This window comes from Astyanax mexicanus, chromosome 6 (assembly GCF_023375975.1).
Source record: "Astyanax mexicanus isolate ESR-SI-001 chromosome 6, AstMex3_surface, whole genome shotgun sequence".
NCBI lineage: Eukaryota > Metazoa > Chordata > Actinopteri > Characiformes > Acestrorhamphidae > Astyanax > Astyanax mexicanus.
In genome coordinates, this window is record NC_064413.1 from 7,733,167 (window position 1) to 7,752,567 (window position 19,401).

The window sequence follows — 19,401 nt, forward strand, 5'->3', positions numbered from 1 at the left end:
ATATCGTAATGAAGACCCGAGATGAGCTGAATAACTCTGTGGTCCGTGGCAAGTCTAGTGTGAAATGAGTTTGGTAAATAAAAGCGATCCGAATCCATTTGAATGTAAAATGAGGACGGCGCGGCGGCTCAAACCAAATAGAGCCGTTTAAGTGATATTTCTGAGCCGCCCTGGCCTAAGCCCCCTATGCTTTCAATATTTGCGGTCCAGTGAGGCTAAAGCGGGGCAAATTGCCTGGATAATTGAGCAAGGAAGCCATCGGAGTAAAGGCAGGAGGGTCAGCAAGCAAGGTTTAATTACAGTGTGCAAATATTCCCGATTTCTAATTAAATCTGAAATACAAGCTATAGAGAGTTCAAATTAACCCCAGGCCGTCGGACCCGGGCTGATCTTCTGTTATTTACAGGGGAATATATTAATATATTAGCACTATATATTTATTTACTCTGCAGAATGGCCACTTCGCTTAAGCAGAAGCCACAGGAAGGAAATCAAGTCTAAAGAGCAAACAATCTCAGATTTCCTCTTTGAACGTCGCAAATCTGGCTATAAACGCTAATTACAGGCTCTTCACTTCAATCATGTGAAAAATTAGGTCCAACAGGTCCAACAGAGGGTTCTTTGAGGGATGCCACTAAAAGAAAATACTAAAATATATATATTTTTAGAGTAACTTTCATATTTTAAAATTTTATGATGACACTCCTAAAGAACAAAAGTTCTACATCACTTCACTAACCCCAGAACCTCACACAGCAAATTCTGCCTTTTTGGAGATGATATTTTTATCATTTACTACATCACTCAGGTACATCTTTTCATCTTTTCTATTGGTTTCTGGCATTCCTTATTTGCATAATGGGACTGTGTTTCCCCTACTACTAATTCTCCATCAGTGTGTAGTCTTTCCCACCAGGACTACATTCACATGGGTGTTCAGTTAATACTTACCAGTAGGCAATTCTTCATTTACGTCATATTATATGCTTTTTTTCCTCCTAATACAGAAAAATGGTTCGCTTTCTGCCAGCCTATTTTCCCATTGCAATAGGAGAAAGTAATTAAACAGTTTATGGTAACTAGCTCTTACAGCCCACAACACAGAGTCGCCAAACAATCAACCATAATACAACATATAAGAAGTTACCCAATGGAAGGAAGCAGTTGTGGGCAAGACTACACACAGTGATGGTGAGGGATTGTTGGAGGGACACACCCTTTATGAAAATAACGGATGCAAGGAGCCAATAAGGAAAATGTTATTTCTGTGTAATGTACAAAAAAGTTTGATAAACTTATTCAGCATATCTCTGCTATTCATGTCATATGTATGAAAAATATGGGGTAAAAAAAAAGAGCAAAATGCATGTTATGCAGTTCCTCTTTCAGGATTTTTGGATCCATAAAGAAGCATTTCTGTAAAATAGATGCATGACAGTTTAAGGAGTCTTCAAAAACTTTACTCGCTTGGGTAAATTTGGCTCTCTATTGGACCACAAAAAAATGGAAAAAAGAGTTTCCCAAACTTTCACTACAAAAATAGGCCGGACAAAATTACTGGGACCTTTACAAAATTGGGTTCCAAAGAAATTCACACTGTCCTGCAGGCTCAGGTTGCATCAGTGTCAGTGTGCAATAAAACGCAATGCCAGAAGACCCAGGAGGAACCCACTGCTGACACATAATCATTCTACATATACAGTGCCTCCGAGTAGTATTCAACCCCCTGCACAATTGGTAGGTTTACACATTACACATTAGGCCTACCTCTCTCCACTATTGGAAGCATAATCTGGAAGTGAAAGGCTTATGGAACTACTGCAAACCTTCCACAGCCTGGATAGCCTTTCAGTTTCCTCCTGTGCCGAGGCCAGGCTGGTCCGAACCGCAAGTCTGACCCAAGGACAACAAGGAGGGAGCTCCGGGAAGATCTCATGGCGGTGGGGACATTTGTTTCAGTCAATACCATAAGTAACGTACTGCTTTGCAATGGTCTCTGTTCCAGGTGAGCCCGTAAGGTACCTTTACTTTCAAAGTGCCATGTCAAGGCTCGTCTACAGTTTGTGGTTCAAGGTTCTCTGGTCTGATGAGACCAAGATTGAGGTCTTTGGTGCCAACCACACCCATGACGTTTGGCGACAAGATGGCACTCTATACGACCCCAAGAATACCATCCCTACAGTCAAGCATGGTAGTGGCAGCATCATGCTGCGGGGCTGCTTCTCAGCGAAGGGGCCTGGCCACCATCCAGTGAAAGATGAATAGCACAGCCTACCTGGAGATTTTGGCCAAGAACCTCTGTTCCTCCATAAAGCATCTTAAGATGGGTCATCATTTCACCTTCCAACAAGACAACGACCCCAAGCACACAGCCAAGAAAACCAAGGCCTGGTTCAAGAGGGAAAAGATCAAGGTGTTGCAGTGGCCTAGTAAGTTTCCTGACGTAACCCAATTGAAAACGTGTGGAAAGAGCTTAAGATTAAAGTCCACATGAGACTTTGGGTCAATGTAGATCATGGGTCTTCCAGCAGGACAATGACCCCAAACATACTTCAAAAAGAACCTAGAGATGGATGGAAACGAAGCACAAGTGCAAGTCTAAATCCCACTGAACACCTGAGGAGATATCTTAAAATTGTTGTCTGAAGAAAAAAACCTTCAAATATGAGAAACCTGGAGCAGTTTGCAAAAGAAGAGTTGTCCAAAATTCCAGGGAGCAAATGATGTCAGTTATTTTTTCCAAAGGATGTGCTAGAAATAATAATTTGAGGGTGCTAATAATTTTGTCCGGCACATTCTTTTTTCTTTTTTTTTGTGTGAAATTATATCAACCATGGTTTTCTTCTCTGTTTTTTTTTGTGTTGTTCCAATAATAACAATTAATTGCATTCATTTTCTGAGAATTTTTTTTTAGGAAAAGTTTCAGGGTGCCAACACTTTCGGCCATGACCAAAAAAGCCTTTTCCATGGTATCTCTCAAAGAACCATTTGTATGACTTATTTATACATATATTTAGTAAGAGTGTATGGCGTATAATTTGAAGTGAAGGTTCCTGTCAAGAACCTCCTGCATCCTGAGCATCACTGGTGGGTGGGGATCTTCACTCTTTTCACAGCAGAACGTTACACAGAAGCACTTATTATAAAGCATTCAGCGTGGTTTTGGAGAACACGGTGCACTAGAATTATTTATACTACAGGAGACAGTGTTCCTCATTGCAGTGAAAAACACAAAAACAATAATTGAAGGCACGAAGGGCAATAAAACATCATTAAATACATCTGCTCACAGTTAATAAATAATAAACCAGTATAAGCCTCCTCTCTGAGTGTCAACACTCTATAACAAACCAGAATGGTACCACACAGGGTTCTGCCATAGAAGAAACATTTTTTTAAGACCCTTTAGTTGCTAGAAGACTTTGGACTATGTACTAATTAATGTGGTGACTGTAGAAAACCTTTACAGCGCACTGTAAAGGTTCTCACCTTCCCTGGGGACTGCAGTTATTTTGTATAGTAATTGACTGCTTCAATATGGAGTTGCAGGCTGTAAGAGCAAGTTACCGTTTTCTGAACAGAAGCAGGGCAATTTTTTTCCTACTGAAGAAAAAAATATAATGATGGATCACCTACAAGCAATAAGTCTTGTCCGTTTTTTTTTTTTTTTAAGATTTATCTGAATACACTAGGGACTCTGGTCCACAAGAAACAGTAACAGCAAAATGCTGGTGCTTCCTCATTTTAAATGCCAGAGTCTTCAAAATTCTACCAGTGAAGTGTGGAGCTGCTTCGAGCTTCTCAATAGTGAAAAAATATGCCCTTATTGCTAGCATTGTAAGCAATGTATTTGGGAATTCTTGGGGGAGAACGGAGGTTGGCTATTCGATAAACATTTGTACTTTAGTTATAATAACCCTTTCCAATATAAAAAACAGTAAATGAGACATTAATGAAAATTTTACTTGCAATAAATGCATTTGTTTGTTTTACCTCAGTTCTATTTTTGTGTTTAGTGAGAGAAATCTAGCTTTTGGCGTGAACAACTGTTTTATGAACAACTGAATATAGTTTTTCCTAAGTTTGGCATCCCATTACTTTAAAATGATACAGTAATATCACTTGAAATGTATATCTTGAATACATGAAAAAGAGATCTTGAAGAATTTAGTGGTGTGATATAACAACCCTTTGATTTTCCTGTTTTGTAGGGCACCAAACTCATATCTTATTTTTCTGTATTATTACTGAAAACATACATATTGGATACAATGAACAATGTTACACAATGTTCAGCAGTTATTTTTTATGATTTAATTTGCTTATTTTATAGGACAAATATTTATAAAATGTTACACTGATCTACAGATAGCTAGTTGTATTTCTGGTGTATATTGGTTGATTAGATCTGGATAAATTTTGTTTATTTAGCTGTAAAAAAAAAAGGCTCTGTTCATCCAGCTCCGCTGTGCACGCGGCTACCGTAATACACCGCTTAGACACGCACACAGGTTTTTGGTGCAGATAGCGTGACAGATTTACTATTCCCTTATAATTTACCAACAGTCTCACGCCGTACAATGCCCAGGTCTGGTGTAGAACCTTGAGGTGGCCCATGTTTAGTCCTGGTCCAATCATTGGCCAATTAACGAATGTCCCCATATTTGTAGCCCACACAGAACTTGTGGACAAAGCTTTTTGGTTCCCAGTTGAGCAGTTAACATTGGCATGCTAGCTGTTAATCTAATTAATGTAATTGATTCTCGTTAGGGCTGCACGATATACCATTTAAGCATCGTTATCGCGATGTGCGAATACGCAATAGTCACATCGTGGGATGTGCAATGTCGCCTAAGGCAATAAAAACAATGTCATGTTGCAGTGTTTTCATTCTTGACACAAGTAGATACATATGGCAAGCCAACTAAGCCAAAACGTGTGGGAAAGAAACACCTCCACGCGTAAAAATATCACGTGTCCACACGTAAAATATCACGTGTTGACAGATAAAGACGTTATATTTTACGTGTACAGACGTGATCTTTTTATGTGTAGACTATGTAAATTTATGCAGTCTGTATATCACATGCTTTTTATTACCTGTACAGAGGTAGATGTGAAATAGGGGGTACATCATAGTCACATGATTACAACGTTTCAGTTACGTGGACCTTACGTGCAGAGTGTGTATGAGTATGTAAGGGGCTATGTCACGGTACGTTGACACTGCGTTGTAACCCACATAAGCGTCTTATGAATATGGAATACAATACGTTGCCTGACATCAGGTGTGGTCAGGCTGCCTTATTACAATGCAAATGTATGCATAGGCGTGTTTACTGATTGGATGTTAGATGCCAAGACGTGTATACACAAACAGTTTTACCGCCTGTACACGTGATATTTTTACGTGTGGAGGCGTTTCTTTCTAACACGTTTTGGCTTAGTTGGCTTGCCATAGATACACAGCATTCTGAGTAAGCAGCGCCGTCTCTGTCTGCTGCTGAGAAGGGCGAGGGGAGGGGGAGCGCACCTTAGTTCTGCACAGTTTTGCGCAGATATTTCCAGTTACAGCCAGAAGCACGCTTTTAATCCCAGAAAAAAACGCTTATATTTAACATTTAAAAGACCATTTAAATGCTTGATTATTGTTGTTTTGCTGTTTTCCTTGTGTTTTAACTGCTTGGCTGACTCTAAAGCGTTGACTCAGTTTCTGGTCGGTCTTAATCTCTGCTTGGGTGGGGGCGGGCCTGGTGATGTCACGGGTCCTGCATTGTGTAATATTGTAATATATATCACCGAAAAAAAACAATGCAATGTCAAACTTTTCCAATATCGGGCAGCCCTAAATCTTGTAAGGCTTTCACAGTCTTCTGTTTAATGGGAATTTTCAAATATATTATATCAAAAAAGTGGTCCTTCTATGGCAGAACACACAGCAAACTTTTTAAACTCCCAATCAGCTCTGTTTGTGAAGGGCTGAAAGCTTACCAGAGATCTCTTCAGTAGACATAGTATATCTGATCTCTGACAGCAAATCAGCTCACACTACCAGAGCAGGAATTATACTCCGTTCAAAACAAGCCAATCTCAGAAGCAAGAAGGGTAAAACAACCTCTTCAGAGCAACTGTCCTACTGTCAAACGCAACAGTACTGAAATTAAATAGCACAGCCACAGCACTGACTAATCTAATCATCTGTGGAATTAAATTAAGATAAATTAATCTGGTGAAAGCAGCAAGGAAAGGAATGTATATGAAAAAAGGACTGCAAGCATAATTTAATCATATATTAAATACATACAGTTTCACCTCTTACCCTGAATGTACATCAGCCAATACTTGTTTGATGTAAAGTCTGCTTCATTAGTTTGATAAGATAATAATGTAGTTAAATAAGGATATATAAGGATATATATCCAAATTTATACACCAATTACAATGATCAGATTGTTTTGAGTCACTAAAAATGATATGTAACACTATATCAAATAAAAATGAGCCTAATCGCCAGATTAATTAATTTTTACGCTGTAGTGTGCTGGGGAGGCAGCATCAGCAAGAGGGACGCTGGACGACTGAACAGGCTGGTGAGGAAAGCTGGTTCTGTGTTGGGACTAGAGCTGGAGTCCTTAACACCACTGGCAGAGAGGAGAGCCCTCAGCAAGCTGCTGAACATCATGGACAATGTTCACCACCCTCTACACAGCACCATCACCAGGCAGAGGAGCTCATTCAGCGGCAGACTGCTGTCCCAGTCCTGCTCCACAGACAGACTTCGAAAGTCTTTTGTCCCTCAGGCCATAAGACTTTTCAACTCATCTCAGCACAGCAAACTGAAGACTCTGTGACACCTTTTCTTTCCAGCAATTCTGGCCACACCATGGACACACCCCCATCTATGGTCACACTATCTTGCTGATGCCCATAACACTATTTTTATAGTTCTACCCTATTTTGCACTAGTATTTCATTCACTAGTTCATTCATCTACTGTTTACGTATCATTTGCACTGCTAAATTTAAATTATTATATAACTGTGTTTGCACTTTCTGTATGGCGGACATCAGTTATCCTTATCCTTACTTTATGCACATCAACTGGTGTTCGCTGTCTATTGTGTTCAACTGCACTACCTCCATTTTACATCACACACACACACTAAAGACTGTACTATTATAATTTCATTTTATTTTTTATTTTGTTGTATTTATATGTATCATTTATATATATATATATTTTTTTTTACTTTTTGTAACTTTGTGTACTATACACACCTGCTGCTGGATGTCAAGAATTTCCCCTCGGGGATCAATAAAGTATCTATCTATCTATCTATCTATCTAACTAAAGTGGTCACAGTGCTTAAGAGAGAGATTTTACACTTTAAAGACTAAAGTGCTGTTCTGGCAGGATTAGTTTTACATGGGGAGGTGTGATTTTAGTCCTGAATGTGCTGTGTGGGTACCGTATTTACCGGACTATAAGGTGCACCTAAAATCCATTGATTTTTTCCAAAAATCGTGAGTGCATCTCATAATCCAGTGCGCCTTATGTATGATTTTTTTCCAGTCAGGTATTAAGGAGCAGTAAAGCCACTCTGCTGAAGTACAGTAACTTAAACTTATAAAGGAGTTTCAGTGAAGTTTCTCCAGCACTGAGGCTGGAGCAGTATTAACATTAGTAGCGCTAGCACTTTCGCCGCTCAGAGGGGAGTATATTGAACTGTACTAGCTAGCTTGGACAAAATATTGGAATTCTAAGTTTACTCACCCAAATAAAGTTTTGAGGTGGAATAATCTGTATAAATTAACATCTACTATTAGTTTGATTTTAAAATATTTTATCTCAATTAGGACTGTTCCATAACATATTATAATGTTTTGTCACATCAGGAAAAATATTATTCCCAAAATACCCAGAAATATTATTTTATTATATTATTTTAGGGCCACACCGCCCATCCCTACTAGCCACCAATCTGCAGGTTAGTAAGTTCAACCAGGCTAATGTTAGAATTTCCTAAACCTGGCTTATAAAATTCAAAGAATATTGAACACTGCTTCCACTGTTTCAAAACCAATATACTGTATCTTAAAAACTCCCTCCATCTCTGTGACCAACAACTTCAAACCCACCACCAACACATATGTCTTTAAAGCTGAGCTAAATTGACCTCACCACCCCTGCCAATTTAGAGAGTTGTCCACATTTGTAAATGCTCATTTTTAAGTGAGCTAGTTTTCTTTAGGCTTCAAAATTGCAGAAAGCAGAAAATGTAAAAGTAAAGTACTTGGCTGACTACATTTCAAGGTAAGTGGAAACTGCACAACTATCAGTTTAAATATAAATATAAAATAAATCTCATATTTTAAAATTTCATTCTCCCCCCGTGTCGTTGTCAGAGTCCATTTCAGTCATTGTAGAGCTGTACCACTCTGCATTCTCCTCCTGCTGCCCCTGAACGCCAAGAGCGGAGACCCCTTCGGTCTCCAGCTTCACTTTCATGTTCATGGCTTCCTGCTGTTGACCCTGATGTTTGCGTTTGGTGTGCCGCCGCAGAGTGTTGCGCTCGGCGAACCGCATGTGGCACAACAGACACTGGAAAGGCTTTTCACCTGTGTGCACCCGCTGGTGCCTGGTCAGTTCCGCCGCCTCTCGGAATCGCCGCGGGCAGAGCTGGCACACGAAGTTCCGCTGACCTGTGTGGATGTGCTTGTGCCGCTCCAGATGGCTTGAGCGTTTGAAGGCTTTGCCACAGAGCTGGCACACGTGGGGCTTGTTCTGGGAGTGTGTGATGGAGTGGCGTTCGAGGTCTGAGAGGTAGTAGAAGACCCGCGGGCAGTACTGGCAGTAGAGGATGCGACGTTGGCCTAGTCCCTGCGGATCCTGGTTTTTCGGATGGTTGGTTGGGAATATGGGTGAAGGTGGACGAAGAGGTGAAGCGGATGATGGGGGCGGAAGGTCATCACCAGAGGTGGGACTTCGCAAAGATTCTGTTTGGTCCACAGGCGTAGAAGAAGTTGGCTCAGAGACTGGCAATAAAACATGTTCAGCCTCTGCAACATTAGTTGCTGAGGGGGAGCCCGCTTCGGTCACTTCGTCATTGGTTGAGGTTGTAACAACAGAAGGTGTCCCAACAGATTTAGGTTGGCTTTCTGCTTTTTGTATGGCAGATACCGCTAATCTGACTAGCGCCTCCTGGAAGGAAGTGGGTGAGTCAGTGCAGGGTTCGGTTTTAACTTGCTTGGTGAGACTCTTCGAGGTCAGTGAAGCAGTGCTTGAAGGAGCAGAAGGAATGGGTGAGGTAGGGGCAGGAGAACAATTACACGGCTTGTTTTGTCCTGAGAGGTTTATAGCCGTAGTACAGGAGACTGGTTCTGGTTTAAGGCTGAGGGAACCTGAAGCTGAGGAAAGTGCAACAGAAGATGTGGCGGAAATCTGAGAAACTTGAGGAGATGAAAGAACAAGAAAGACAGAGGAAGAGGAAGACTGAGCGTTCTGGGCAAGTGCCAAAGGTAGCGACAGGGTCATGACTCCTGGATTAGCATTTGCTGCTGATGCTGAAAGCGTCTGAAGCTGAGACTGCGGGAGAAGCAGGATAGGAGTGTTTGATCCAGTGTTACTAGCCACAATCTGAATAGGAAGGGAAGGCAAGTTAGATATGACCGGCACGGCTGTGGATGTAGTCTCAGCGGTAGTATATGCAGCGGAAGATGCCTTCTCTAACTTTTCATTCGAGGGTTCAAGCGAAGTTTCTACCGAAAGGACAGGAGATGACTCCCGCAGGGACAGATTTAGAAGAGGCGTCTCCTGGGAAGGGTCAGCATCTTGGTGCAGACCAATCGACTCATCCTCTAGCTGTGCAAACTGGGCAAATATAGGACTTCTCAGCACATCCTTTGGCATCTCTGAAGGATCTATCTGGGGAACCTTCTGACCATCAGAAGTGAGAGTGTAGGGAATGCCTTGGTCGTCTATGAGCAGCGTATCATTGGGATCAAGAGGTGAGAAGCAGGTTCCAGCTGGAGGAGAGGGTATGGCTATGTGAGAAACAGAATGCTGATCCCAATCTTCTCCCAAGTGGAAAGATCTGTTTGCATCCTCAATCCAGCACTCTTCCTCCTCATCCTCATCTTGCTCTACTTCTATAAGTGGGGTGTCATCCTCAATCTCATCGACCTCCATCAGTAAGGAACCCTCATATCCAGAATCCAGAACCCATTTACACTTTTCTTTATCCCTGCCCGTCTTTTTCGGCAGGCTTAAATCCAGAGCTTCGCACAGCTCTTCCTGCACCGGTACTGATGTAGAGTGAGTCAGAGCGTCGTTTTGCATTGCTAAATCAAATCCCTGCTGTCTTTCATAAAGCAGGATTTGGGGGTTACAGTCAGCTTGACTGAATTCTGGTCTTTCTGTGATACAGTGTCTTTTTATTTCCAGCTCCTCTGCGTCTTCGTTTTTACTTTTCCCGTGAGTAGCAGAGTATTCATCAGCAGAGTCAACACCCTGAGCACAGTCCTGGATCTGAACCTCCTCTTTGGTAATGGAACTAGATCCCTCATCATATTCTTTGCTACTAGTAGAACTAGTCCTTGGTGGAGGGGATTGTCGTTGAACTTGAATCTCTGGTACTTTGCTAGATGAGAGGTTGGAATTTGAATTATTCGCTTTGGTAACTGGTTCCTTCATTTCTGCCAAACTGTCTTCAGACATGCAGTTGGGTTCTAACTGTGAATCTATTGGTACAGTGTCTGTTTTGGTTGTTGGAGATGTGGCACCATTCATGACAGCCCGACCTGACTGAACAGCGCTGCCTGAAACTGGATCAGAGTCAGGTTTTGGTGATTTCTTGCTGTAACCGTCTCTGCCATCAGGGCTTCCTTCATCCTGCTCTTGAGAGACCCCTGAGATGGAGGGGACAGTTTGGAGGATTTGGTCTTCAGGTTCACATTCCATTGAGGACCCAACTTATCGCTCTCCTCTGATCTGATTGGCTGTTTTTAAGGAGTCAAGGTCACTCTCTGATATGGATAAGGTCCTGACTAATCTCCTCTGATGTTTGAAGCATGAGTGTCCGAACTTCATCTGTTCATCTGCAATGATGTCACTTGATGCTCACTGAAGCGGTCAGTTTATTACTACCTGAGAAACTGCAAAAGCATTTCTTCCAAAGCCTCTTGGACCATCGATGCAGATGTTGGTCTCTGTCCATGTTACTGGTCAGAGGTATTAATCTGGAAAAAAGAGAAACAACAGCAGACTTGAAGAAACTCTTGCATTATCAGTCAAAATTTGGACCCACCTTCAAATTCAGGAGTTTTTCCATTATTTTAAAATTGTTCTGCATTGTAGATTAATTCTAAAGTCATCCAAACTATGAAGAAAAGACTTAATCAAATAAAACAAACCAGAATATTTTATATGTTAAGTTCTTCAAAGTAGCACCTCTTGCTTACATAACAGATCTGACTTTCAGTTAACAGCAGTGCTGAACTTGTTTAAGAGTTAATTACTTGAATTTCTTGTCTCTTAATGTGTTTGAGAGCATCAGTTGTAAAGTTGTGAAGAGGTAGAGTTACAGGTATACAGTGAATAGATCTATTTGAGTAATGTTCTAATCTATATTATGGCAAGAACCTCTCAACTAAGTAAAGAAAATGAAGGTCAGTCAATCCAAAAAAAAATAATGGACTTTGAAAGTGTCTTTAAATTCAGTCCCAAAGACCATCAAAAATTTTATGATGAAACTGGCTCTCATCAGGACCGCACCAGTCACCTTTGTTGCACAATTTAAGTTCATCAGTGTCACCAGCCTCAGAAACTGCAAGTTAACAGCTCCCCAGATAAAAGCACCTTAATGAAGAAAAAAATTCACACTCTAAAAAAAATCCCATTATATATATACTAGAGACAGATTATTTCTGTCCAGTATCCTTTAATTTACTTTAATCCTGGATATATTGAGATATTTGGAGTGCATTATTAGTATCATGACATTCTGGATCATTGACTTATGTTACAAATCTGATAAAATTATTGTATTTTTTTAATATATCAGTTAGGGGTGTGTCATATCATATTGTATGCAATAATTACATTTAATTTGCAGTAGTGTGTTCTTATTATCACGAAAAAACCATGAAATATCGTGATTATTTTAGGGACATTTCGCCCACCCATTTATTTGAATTAGTTTTAAAATTCAAAAGTGATACCAGGGTGTCTAGCCTGTCTCTATAGGTTATAAATGTGTAAGAATATCAGTATTTGTGGTATGTACTGTTAATTAATGTACCCCTACTGTAAGGTGATGTAACTGATGTAAGAAAGAAAAGTATACATATAAAGGAGACTTTGAGCTTTAGAGCTTGTACACATTCCCGTGATAAGTGATGTAATTTCGTTAAATGCTAAACAGATTTGGTCTCAGCTGTTGCTCTTGATTCAAATAACCTTTTAAAAGACCAATCAGCAGCGCTGTCAAGAGCTACAGGGACAGTATGAATACAAAACAGCCTCGGCCGTAAACCTGCACTCTTACATGCTTACAAAGAACATTCAGCCCAGTGACTGGAGGACACATGCAAATAGATGGTTCCAGCAGCCAATGGAAAAGAAGCTGCCAATACCAACAAACTAAATTTAATTATTATTGTTAAAGACTGCATTTAAATCATTTTTAATTATTAATTAAGGGGACTGCTCGGAGACAGGGACTGGTTAAACATTTTATGAATTTCATGCTTCAGATTATGCCATAAACCATCGGTCAAAAGTTTTTAGAACACCCTATTCGTGTGGTTTTCACTCTTTCATGCTAACATATAAAGCAATAGTAATTACTGAACTCACCACACTGACTGATGTCAGATTTTAGTTACAGTGCCATTTCAGAGCTGTCAAGTCATCTCATGAATCTCAGCAGGCTTGCTCTTCCTTACTGTTCCCTACAAAACATCACAAATCACAGAATTATAAAACACCAGGAGTGTGCAAAAGACATGTATTTTGATATCAAATCATTTACATTTCCATCAAATTGCAGTATCAAATCTCAGCTCTGTTTACTTTTTTACCGCCGAGATGAACCAAAGTTTCTACGGTACAGGTTAACACCAAGCTGCTGCCAGACAGCCAGCATACAAAGGTCAATGGTGAGCATTAAAAGAAGATGACATAATGTTTTAAACAGTATTTAGGCCCTATCATACACCATGCACAAGGCATGTCTTGATGCACATAGCTATCTTACACCCCGTCAATGGTCTATTTTCACACCTAGCATCTACGCTGTTAAAATAACGTCGAAGATTAGGAATATATTTACACTGAATGGCATGGTGAGGTGTGTTCAGGTAAATATATGGCGTGTTTCTATCTTGGCGGTGAAAAAAGCAAGTGCGCCACTGACTGATTAAAACCCTGACCACAGTGAACAAATCCGCTCATTGCCATTTTCTTACATAAACTGCTTAGTTAATGCCTTTTGAACACTTCGAACCACGTAAGGCATGCTTTCTGCATCCTCATGTTACCAAAGGCACACCAACACACCCTAAATCAAGCTATTGTGATGCACAATTGATTCTAGGATAGTCTAGGAGAGTACACTATGAAAGGTAACGTCACTGCTTTCTCAAACAACATTAGGGAACTTCACTTACTTAAAAAGAATCTTATTTATTTAACCCATTCATTTAACCCTTTTCGTAAATTTGCAATTTCATATTAACGACTTCTATAACTAAATACACTTGAGTACACTCTCAAGTTCATCAGTGAGCATGTGCTGAATAAATGCTAATACACATTTTGTAACTCACACTCACTGAAGTATTTTTTTAGCTGCTGTATTTTAATAGATTTTACTTAAAGAACGTAGCACCATAATACCCATGCTTCCCTATTGGTTCCTGTCATCTATTTAGATAATGAACAAAAGTTAGCAGCACTTAGTGACAGCTGCAGTTAGCAGAGCTACGTGCTGCGCTGCTAACCGTGAGTAGCTCTGCTGCTAACCGCAGCTGTCACTAATCACTGCTAACCACAGCTAGCACTGCTGCTAACCGCACTGCTGAAAATGTTACTGTAAATAAATGGAGGTTTACTACATATATATATATATATATATATATATATATATATGTATTAAAATTATTATAATATTGTAATGTATTTATTTATGCGGGGAAGACCTGTTTACAGTAAATTATTATTCTTATTATACAGTAAAATGCTGTAATAATTTTTTACAGTGAACTTCTGTCATTTTACAACAATTATAAATACTTCAATATTTAATACGAATAAACATATTATTACAAAGAGGAATAAAATTAACCTTTACTTTAGAGAACTTTACCTAACAGTATATATATTTTCTATTAAAAACACTTTTAATAATCCAATAATATATATATATATATATTACATACATTGAATATAAAGTTGCGTGAAAAGGTTTTTTTCCCCCTGTAGATTTCTTGTTTTTTTCTTTTTTGTCATGCTGATATTTTTCAGATTATCAAACAAACTTTAATAGCAGACAAAGTTAATATAAAAGTCACTTTTTAAATGATCATTATATTTATTAAAGGAAAAAAAATCGAAACAAATTAAGCCCTGTGTGAAAAAGTATTTGATCAAACTTTACTGATAACTGGCAGTGAGTCCTTTACATCTCATCACAGGAATTTTGTTACACTTTTCTTTACAGAATTGTTTTAATACAGCCACATTGGGGGGTTTGCGAGCATAAACATCCTGTTTAACATCATCCACAGCATCTCATCTTTTAAGCCATTTAGAGGTGGATTTGTTTGTGTGCTTTGGATCATTGTCCTGCTGCAAAACCCAAGTACACCTGAGCTTGAGGTCACAAACAGATGGCCAGACTTTCTTCTTCAGGATTGTCTGGTAGACAACAGAATTCCTGGTTCCATTTATTACAGCAGGTTATCCAGGCCCAGAAGCAGCAAAGCAGCACCAGACCATCACACTACACACTACCACCACCATGTTTTACGTTCAGTATAACGGTCTTTTTCTGAAATTATGTGTTAGTTTTATGCCAGATTTAACGGGACACACACCTACCAAAATCAGTCCAAAGAATTTTTATCCAAACTTCATCAAGATGTTTGTTGGGATATGTAAGATGGGTCGCTATGTTCTTTTTATTCAGCTGTATTTTTGCCCTGGAACGCTCCAATGGAGATCATTTTTGACCAGTCTCTTCTCTTCTCTTATTTAATCATTAACACTGACCCTAACCTTTAAATGTTGTTCTTCATTTGTAACCTCCTGGATGAGTTGTCCATACCCTTTAATTTCGGTTGGTCGGCCGGTCATCCTTGGGAAGGCTCACCAGTGTTCCATGTTTTCTCCATTTGTAAATAATAGATCTTACTGTGGATTACTGGAGTCTCAAAGCCATAGAAATGACTTTGTAAAATTTTCTAAACTGCCAGATGTCAATTACTTTCTCATCTGTATTTGAATGTCTTTAGATAATCTTTTAGCTGCTTCATGTTGTCAGACAGGTTCTATTTAAGTGATTTATTGATTCTACAGGTTTGGAAGTGATCAGGCTTGGTTGTGGCTAGTGAAATGAATTTTTTTTAGTGTAATTATATATTTTTTTTGGTGAAGGGGTGGTAAACACTTTTTCACGCCACTGTGTGTGTGTGTGTATATATATGCTAAAATTTCAAATAATTTTTTATACAATTTATAAAATTAAGGCAAATAAAATTAAGGCAGTATTTGTTAAAAGAGCAATTGACTTAATTATTAAAAATATTCAGATACTCCATTTGAAATATGAAATACCTCATAATATGAATATATGAACAATTTAGATAATTCAGGTTAGGGGCTTTCCTCACTAAGGGAAACCTTATTGGCAAAAACATCAAAAGATCAAACACCATGCAGAAACTGTAATTACACAAGTGGTTCCCTCTTCATGCAATCCCATTGGCTGTAGGTATTCACTGATCTTGACTCATATTAGCTAACAGGTCTAGATATTAAACCTGCCAGATATTTGCCAGGCATCTGTGACTTGCTGCTGTTCGCTAAATAAACACCAAACTGCCTCTGAGCAGAGGTTTTTGTTGGCGAGCTACAAAAAAAACAGCCGACGACTGAAAAACCAGGCTACAATTGGGTCATTAGTTTTCTTCATGGCAAGAATTACTTAAAAATACCCCAAAACTCTTCTACATTACAGAACACAAAATTACCAACCTACTACTAAACATGCGTTCCTTCTAACTAAATATAAACCCAAAGCACCATTGGCACACTCCATTGTGACAAAACTTTTAAACTGCGAAATATAACAACTGTTTTTTGACATACTGTTTTTTTTAGTCAGAAGGGATGACAGACAATTATAACCTTGTACATTTATAATCCTGCAGTTATAAACTTTATAAAACATTCTTTTCTTTTTTTTTTTACAGTGCAGCTGCTGGCCTGGGTTGGGTTCTAATACTGTATAACACTGAATTACATCACTGCCCCGATTCTGCTGGAGACTCAGAGAGGCTCGGTGGGCAGAAGTGACACATCAAATCCTGGTCCAATCCGGCCCATTTTCACTTCTTTATTTACTATCATTCTTTACAGTGCATGGAGGGAGGGAGGGAGGGAGGGAGGGAGGGAGGGAGAGAGAAAGAGAGAGAGAGAAAATAATAGAAAAAGAGAGTATATAAAGTTAGAAAGAGTAATAGACACACAGTTGTAGAGGTAGAGAGAGGTTGAGAGTAACAGAGAATATTATATCAAGAGTAATAGGGGTTCAGACAAAGAAATAAAAAAGAGAGAGAAAAAGGGAGAGACAGCATGTGGAAGAGTGATAGAAAAAGATACAGATATACAGTGAAAGAGAGAGTATTAGGGAGAGAGACTGGTAGAGAGATTAGAGACAAACAGTGAAAGTAAATAGAAGTGAGAGAATGAGACATACAGTGCGAGAGTGGTAGAGACAATATATAATTGTGTGTGAGAGAGTATAAGTGAGATCAGGGAGAAAGAGAGAGTATATAAGAAAGATAAACATACAGTATGAGAGAGAGAGAGAAAGAGATGTAGAGAGACAGGTGTACAGCGTGTAAGAGAGTATATAAGAGAGAGGTAGAGAGCGACAGGGCATATAAGTGAGAGAGAGAGAGAGAGAGAGAGAGAGAGAGAGAGAGAGAGAGAGTATGTAAGTGAGAGACAGATACAGACATACAGTAAGAGAGAGTAATACAGAGATAAAGTAAGAGAGAGAGAGAGTGTTATAAAGATAGAGAGAGAGAAAAGAGTGTAATAGAGAGAAAGAGGGAGAAAGAGAGAGAGAGACGGACGCCATTACGAGGAGTTGAAGGTCCGACAGCAGCAGCAGTATCAGGGGGAGGGGGGAGGAGGGAGGTGAGGGCGAGTCAGCCGTCATGGCCGCTCGGACCCGAGCTCTCTCCCGCGCGCGCTCGGCGAGTTTACAGCGCGAGACGCAGCGCGGCTCCCCTGCACGCGGCGGGGCGGACGGCCGGGCACGCGCTCGGGGGCTCGAACCCGCGACCGGCCATTTTCTCACCGCGGTTCGAGCCGGTGACACACACACACACACACACACGCAGCGCAGCTCACGCACAGCCCGCTACCTCAAAGTTTCGGACCCTAACCGCGCCGCTGTACCCGCGATCGGTCGCGCGGCAGCCCCGTCGCCGGTACGGAGCGCGCGGAGAGCCGCTCGCGCCCGGCTCCGCGCGAATCCGCTGAATAATATTGAATATGAAACTGTTCTCACCCCGCGAGACAGCACTGGCTAACCCCAGCCTCGCGCACTTCCGGAAGACCAAATCTGAATGAATGAGGGGGCGGAGAGAAAGAGGGGGGTGGGGGGTCAGAGAGAGCGGGGCGGGGGGGTAGTGGGGGGGCATAGGGGCGGTGTGGTGTCACACAGTTATACATCCGCCACCATCCTTACCCCAATACACTCACATATAATATGCATAACACTGAAATAATATATCTGTACAATCTTTTTTTTTTTTTTTGGAACTGTTTTTAGTATCATTGTTAATTAATACACAAAAAATAAATAAATGTGTATTTTCAAACATTAAATCATATAACCATCATTTTATTTAAATTAGTAAATGCAATGTGTTCCTTTGAAGTATAAAAACACACTTGTCATGCTTAAAATTTGTGTAAACATTTCCTAACCTTTAAAAAAAATTGCGTATTTTTATCGAATTAATTTCTGCCTCTGCAGCTTCCTCTCAGTTTCAACTGTGCCATAGGTGAGGATGATGCGTCTGTGTACTATGGTGCGCAGACACCTCACAATATGCAAAGCAATCAATCAATAATACCGGCCCGCTGGTAATGTCCAACCACCTCTGTCTCACCGCTATCAGAGGCACACTGCTCAGCCCAATCAGCTCTCCCTCCTGCCCTGCCCCTAAACCCATACATCACACAGTGCCCCTCCAAAACTACCCCTCCCATTTTTTTTAGCTGAGGGTGGAGTCACCCAAAATCATGTGATTTAGTCACTTTATGAATTAGGAGGTAAAAAGAGTTCTGGCATTGCTTGTAGTAAGGTGGCCATCTACAGATATATTTTCTGTAAATGTGCTAATAAAGTAAAACATTGAATTTAAGTAAATGTATTGGAAAATATACATTTCTAACAAAACAGAACACCACAAAATAAGTAGAGTGTTAAAAACAGAATGTGTTATATAATTGGCCAAAGTAATGTATATAAAAAACTGTCTAAAAACAGAACCAATTAAGTTAGAAAATCCTCAAATATCCAACACATATGTACTGCAACAGCAAATTATGAAATGAAGCACACATGGTACTTACAGATGTATTTTATTTTCTTTTTTATTTAAATAAATGAAGTAGTGGATGCTTAATGTGAGCTCATAGCATAGCTACCCTCATAGCTAAGCTAGCCGGCTCCTGAGCTAGCTAGTTAGCTAACTCACTAGCTGCTCGACGGTTCTTAACTTCTCTGACATTAATTAGGCTTGCAAAAGCCTGAAAAACTGAAAAGTATCTGTTTTACAGCATATCTGAATTAGCTACTGCTCTAACAGTTCAAATTAGGTCGCTGCTCTGTAGTTAGTCGGCTGGCTAGCTAGCCAACTGCTTGGTAAGCACCCAAAAAACATATGTAATGTTAATTAGGCAGATAAAAGCCTTAAAAATTGAATATTGGTAAATGTTCTCATCCGGTTTATAGCACTGTTAACAAACCTTAGCAATAGTTTAACTGTTGAAATAAGTTTGACAACTAGCAAGCTAGCTAACCTAAGTAACATTAACACCTACTGATATATTTAGCTATGCTAGCTAGCTAGCTAAGGTGTGAAAACTGTTGACATTCA

The 19,401-nt window shown here is 39.9% G+C and overlaps 1 protein-coding gene across 2 annotated transcripts; it reads right to left on the bottom strand.

Annotated features, from left to right (window-relative positions):
• Positions 1-3,170: 3,170 nt before the first annotated feature.
• On the bottom strand, positions 3,171-17,856 carry LOC103029219 (zinc finger E-box-binding homeobox 1). 2 transcript variants are annotated; one of them, XM_007256469.4, is made up of 3 exons: positions 17,802-17,856; positions 12,857-12,951; positions 3,171-11,238 (listed from the first exon to the last, which is right to left on the bottom strand). In XM_007256469.4, exon 3 carries the CDS (start codon positions 10,958-10,960, stop codon positions 8,381-8,383), a length of 2,580 nt encoding a protein of 859 aa, XP_007256531.3. In that variant the 5' UTR covers positions 10,961-11,238; positions 12,857-12,951; positions 17,802-17,856; the 3' UTR covers positions 3,171-8,380. The 2 variants fall into 2 exon arrangements, with proteins under 2 accessions (XP_007256531.3, XP_007256530.3); XM_007256468.4 differs by lacking the exon at positions 17,802-17,856 and adding an exon at positions 16,370-16,463.
• Positions 17,857-19,401: the final 1,545 nt, after the last annotated feature.

What these genes read in the sequence shown, in the direction of transcription:
- LOC103029219 (XM_007256469.4), bottom strand. Translation starts at nt 10,960, where the DNA reads ATGGAATGTGAACCTGAAGACCAAATCCTCCAAACTGTCCCCTCCATC.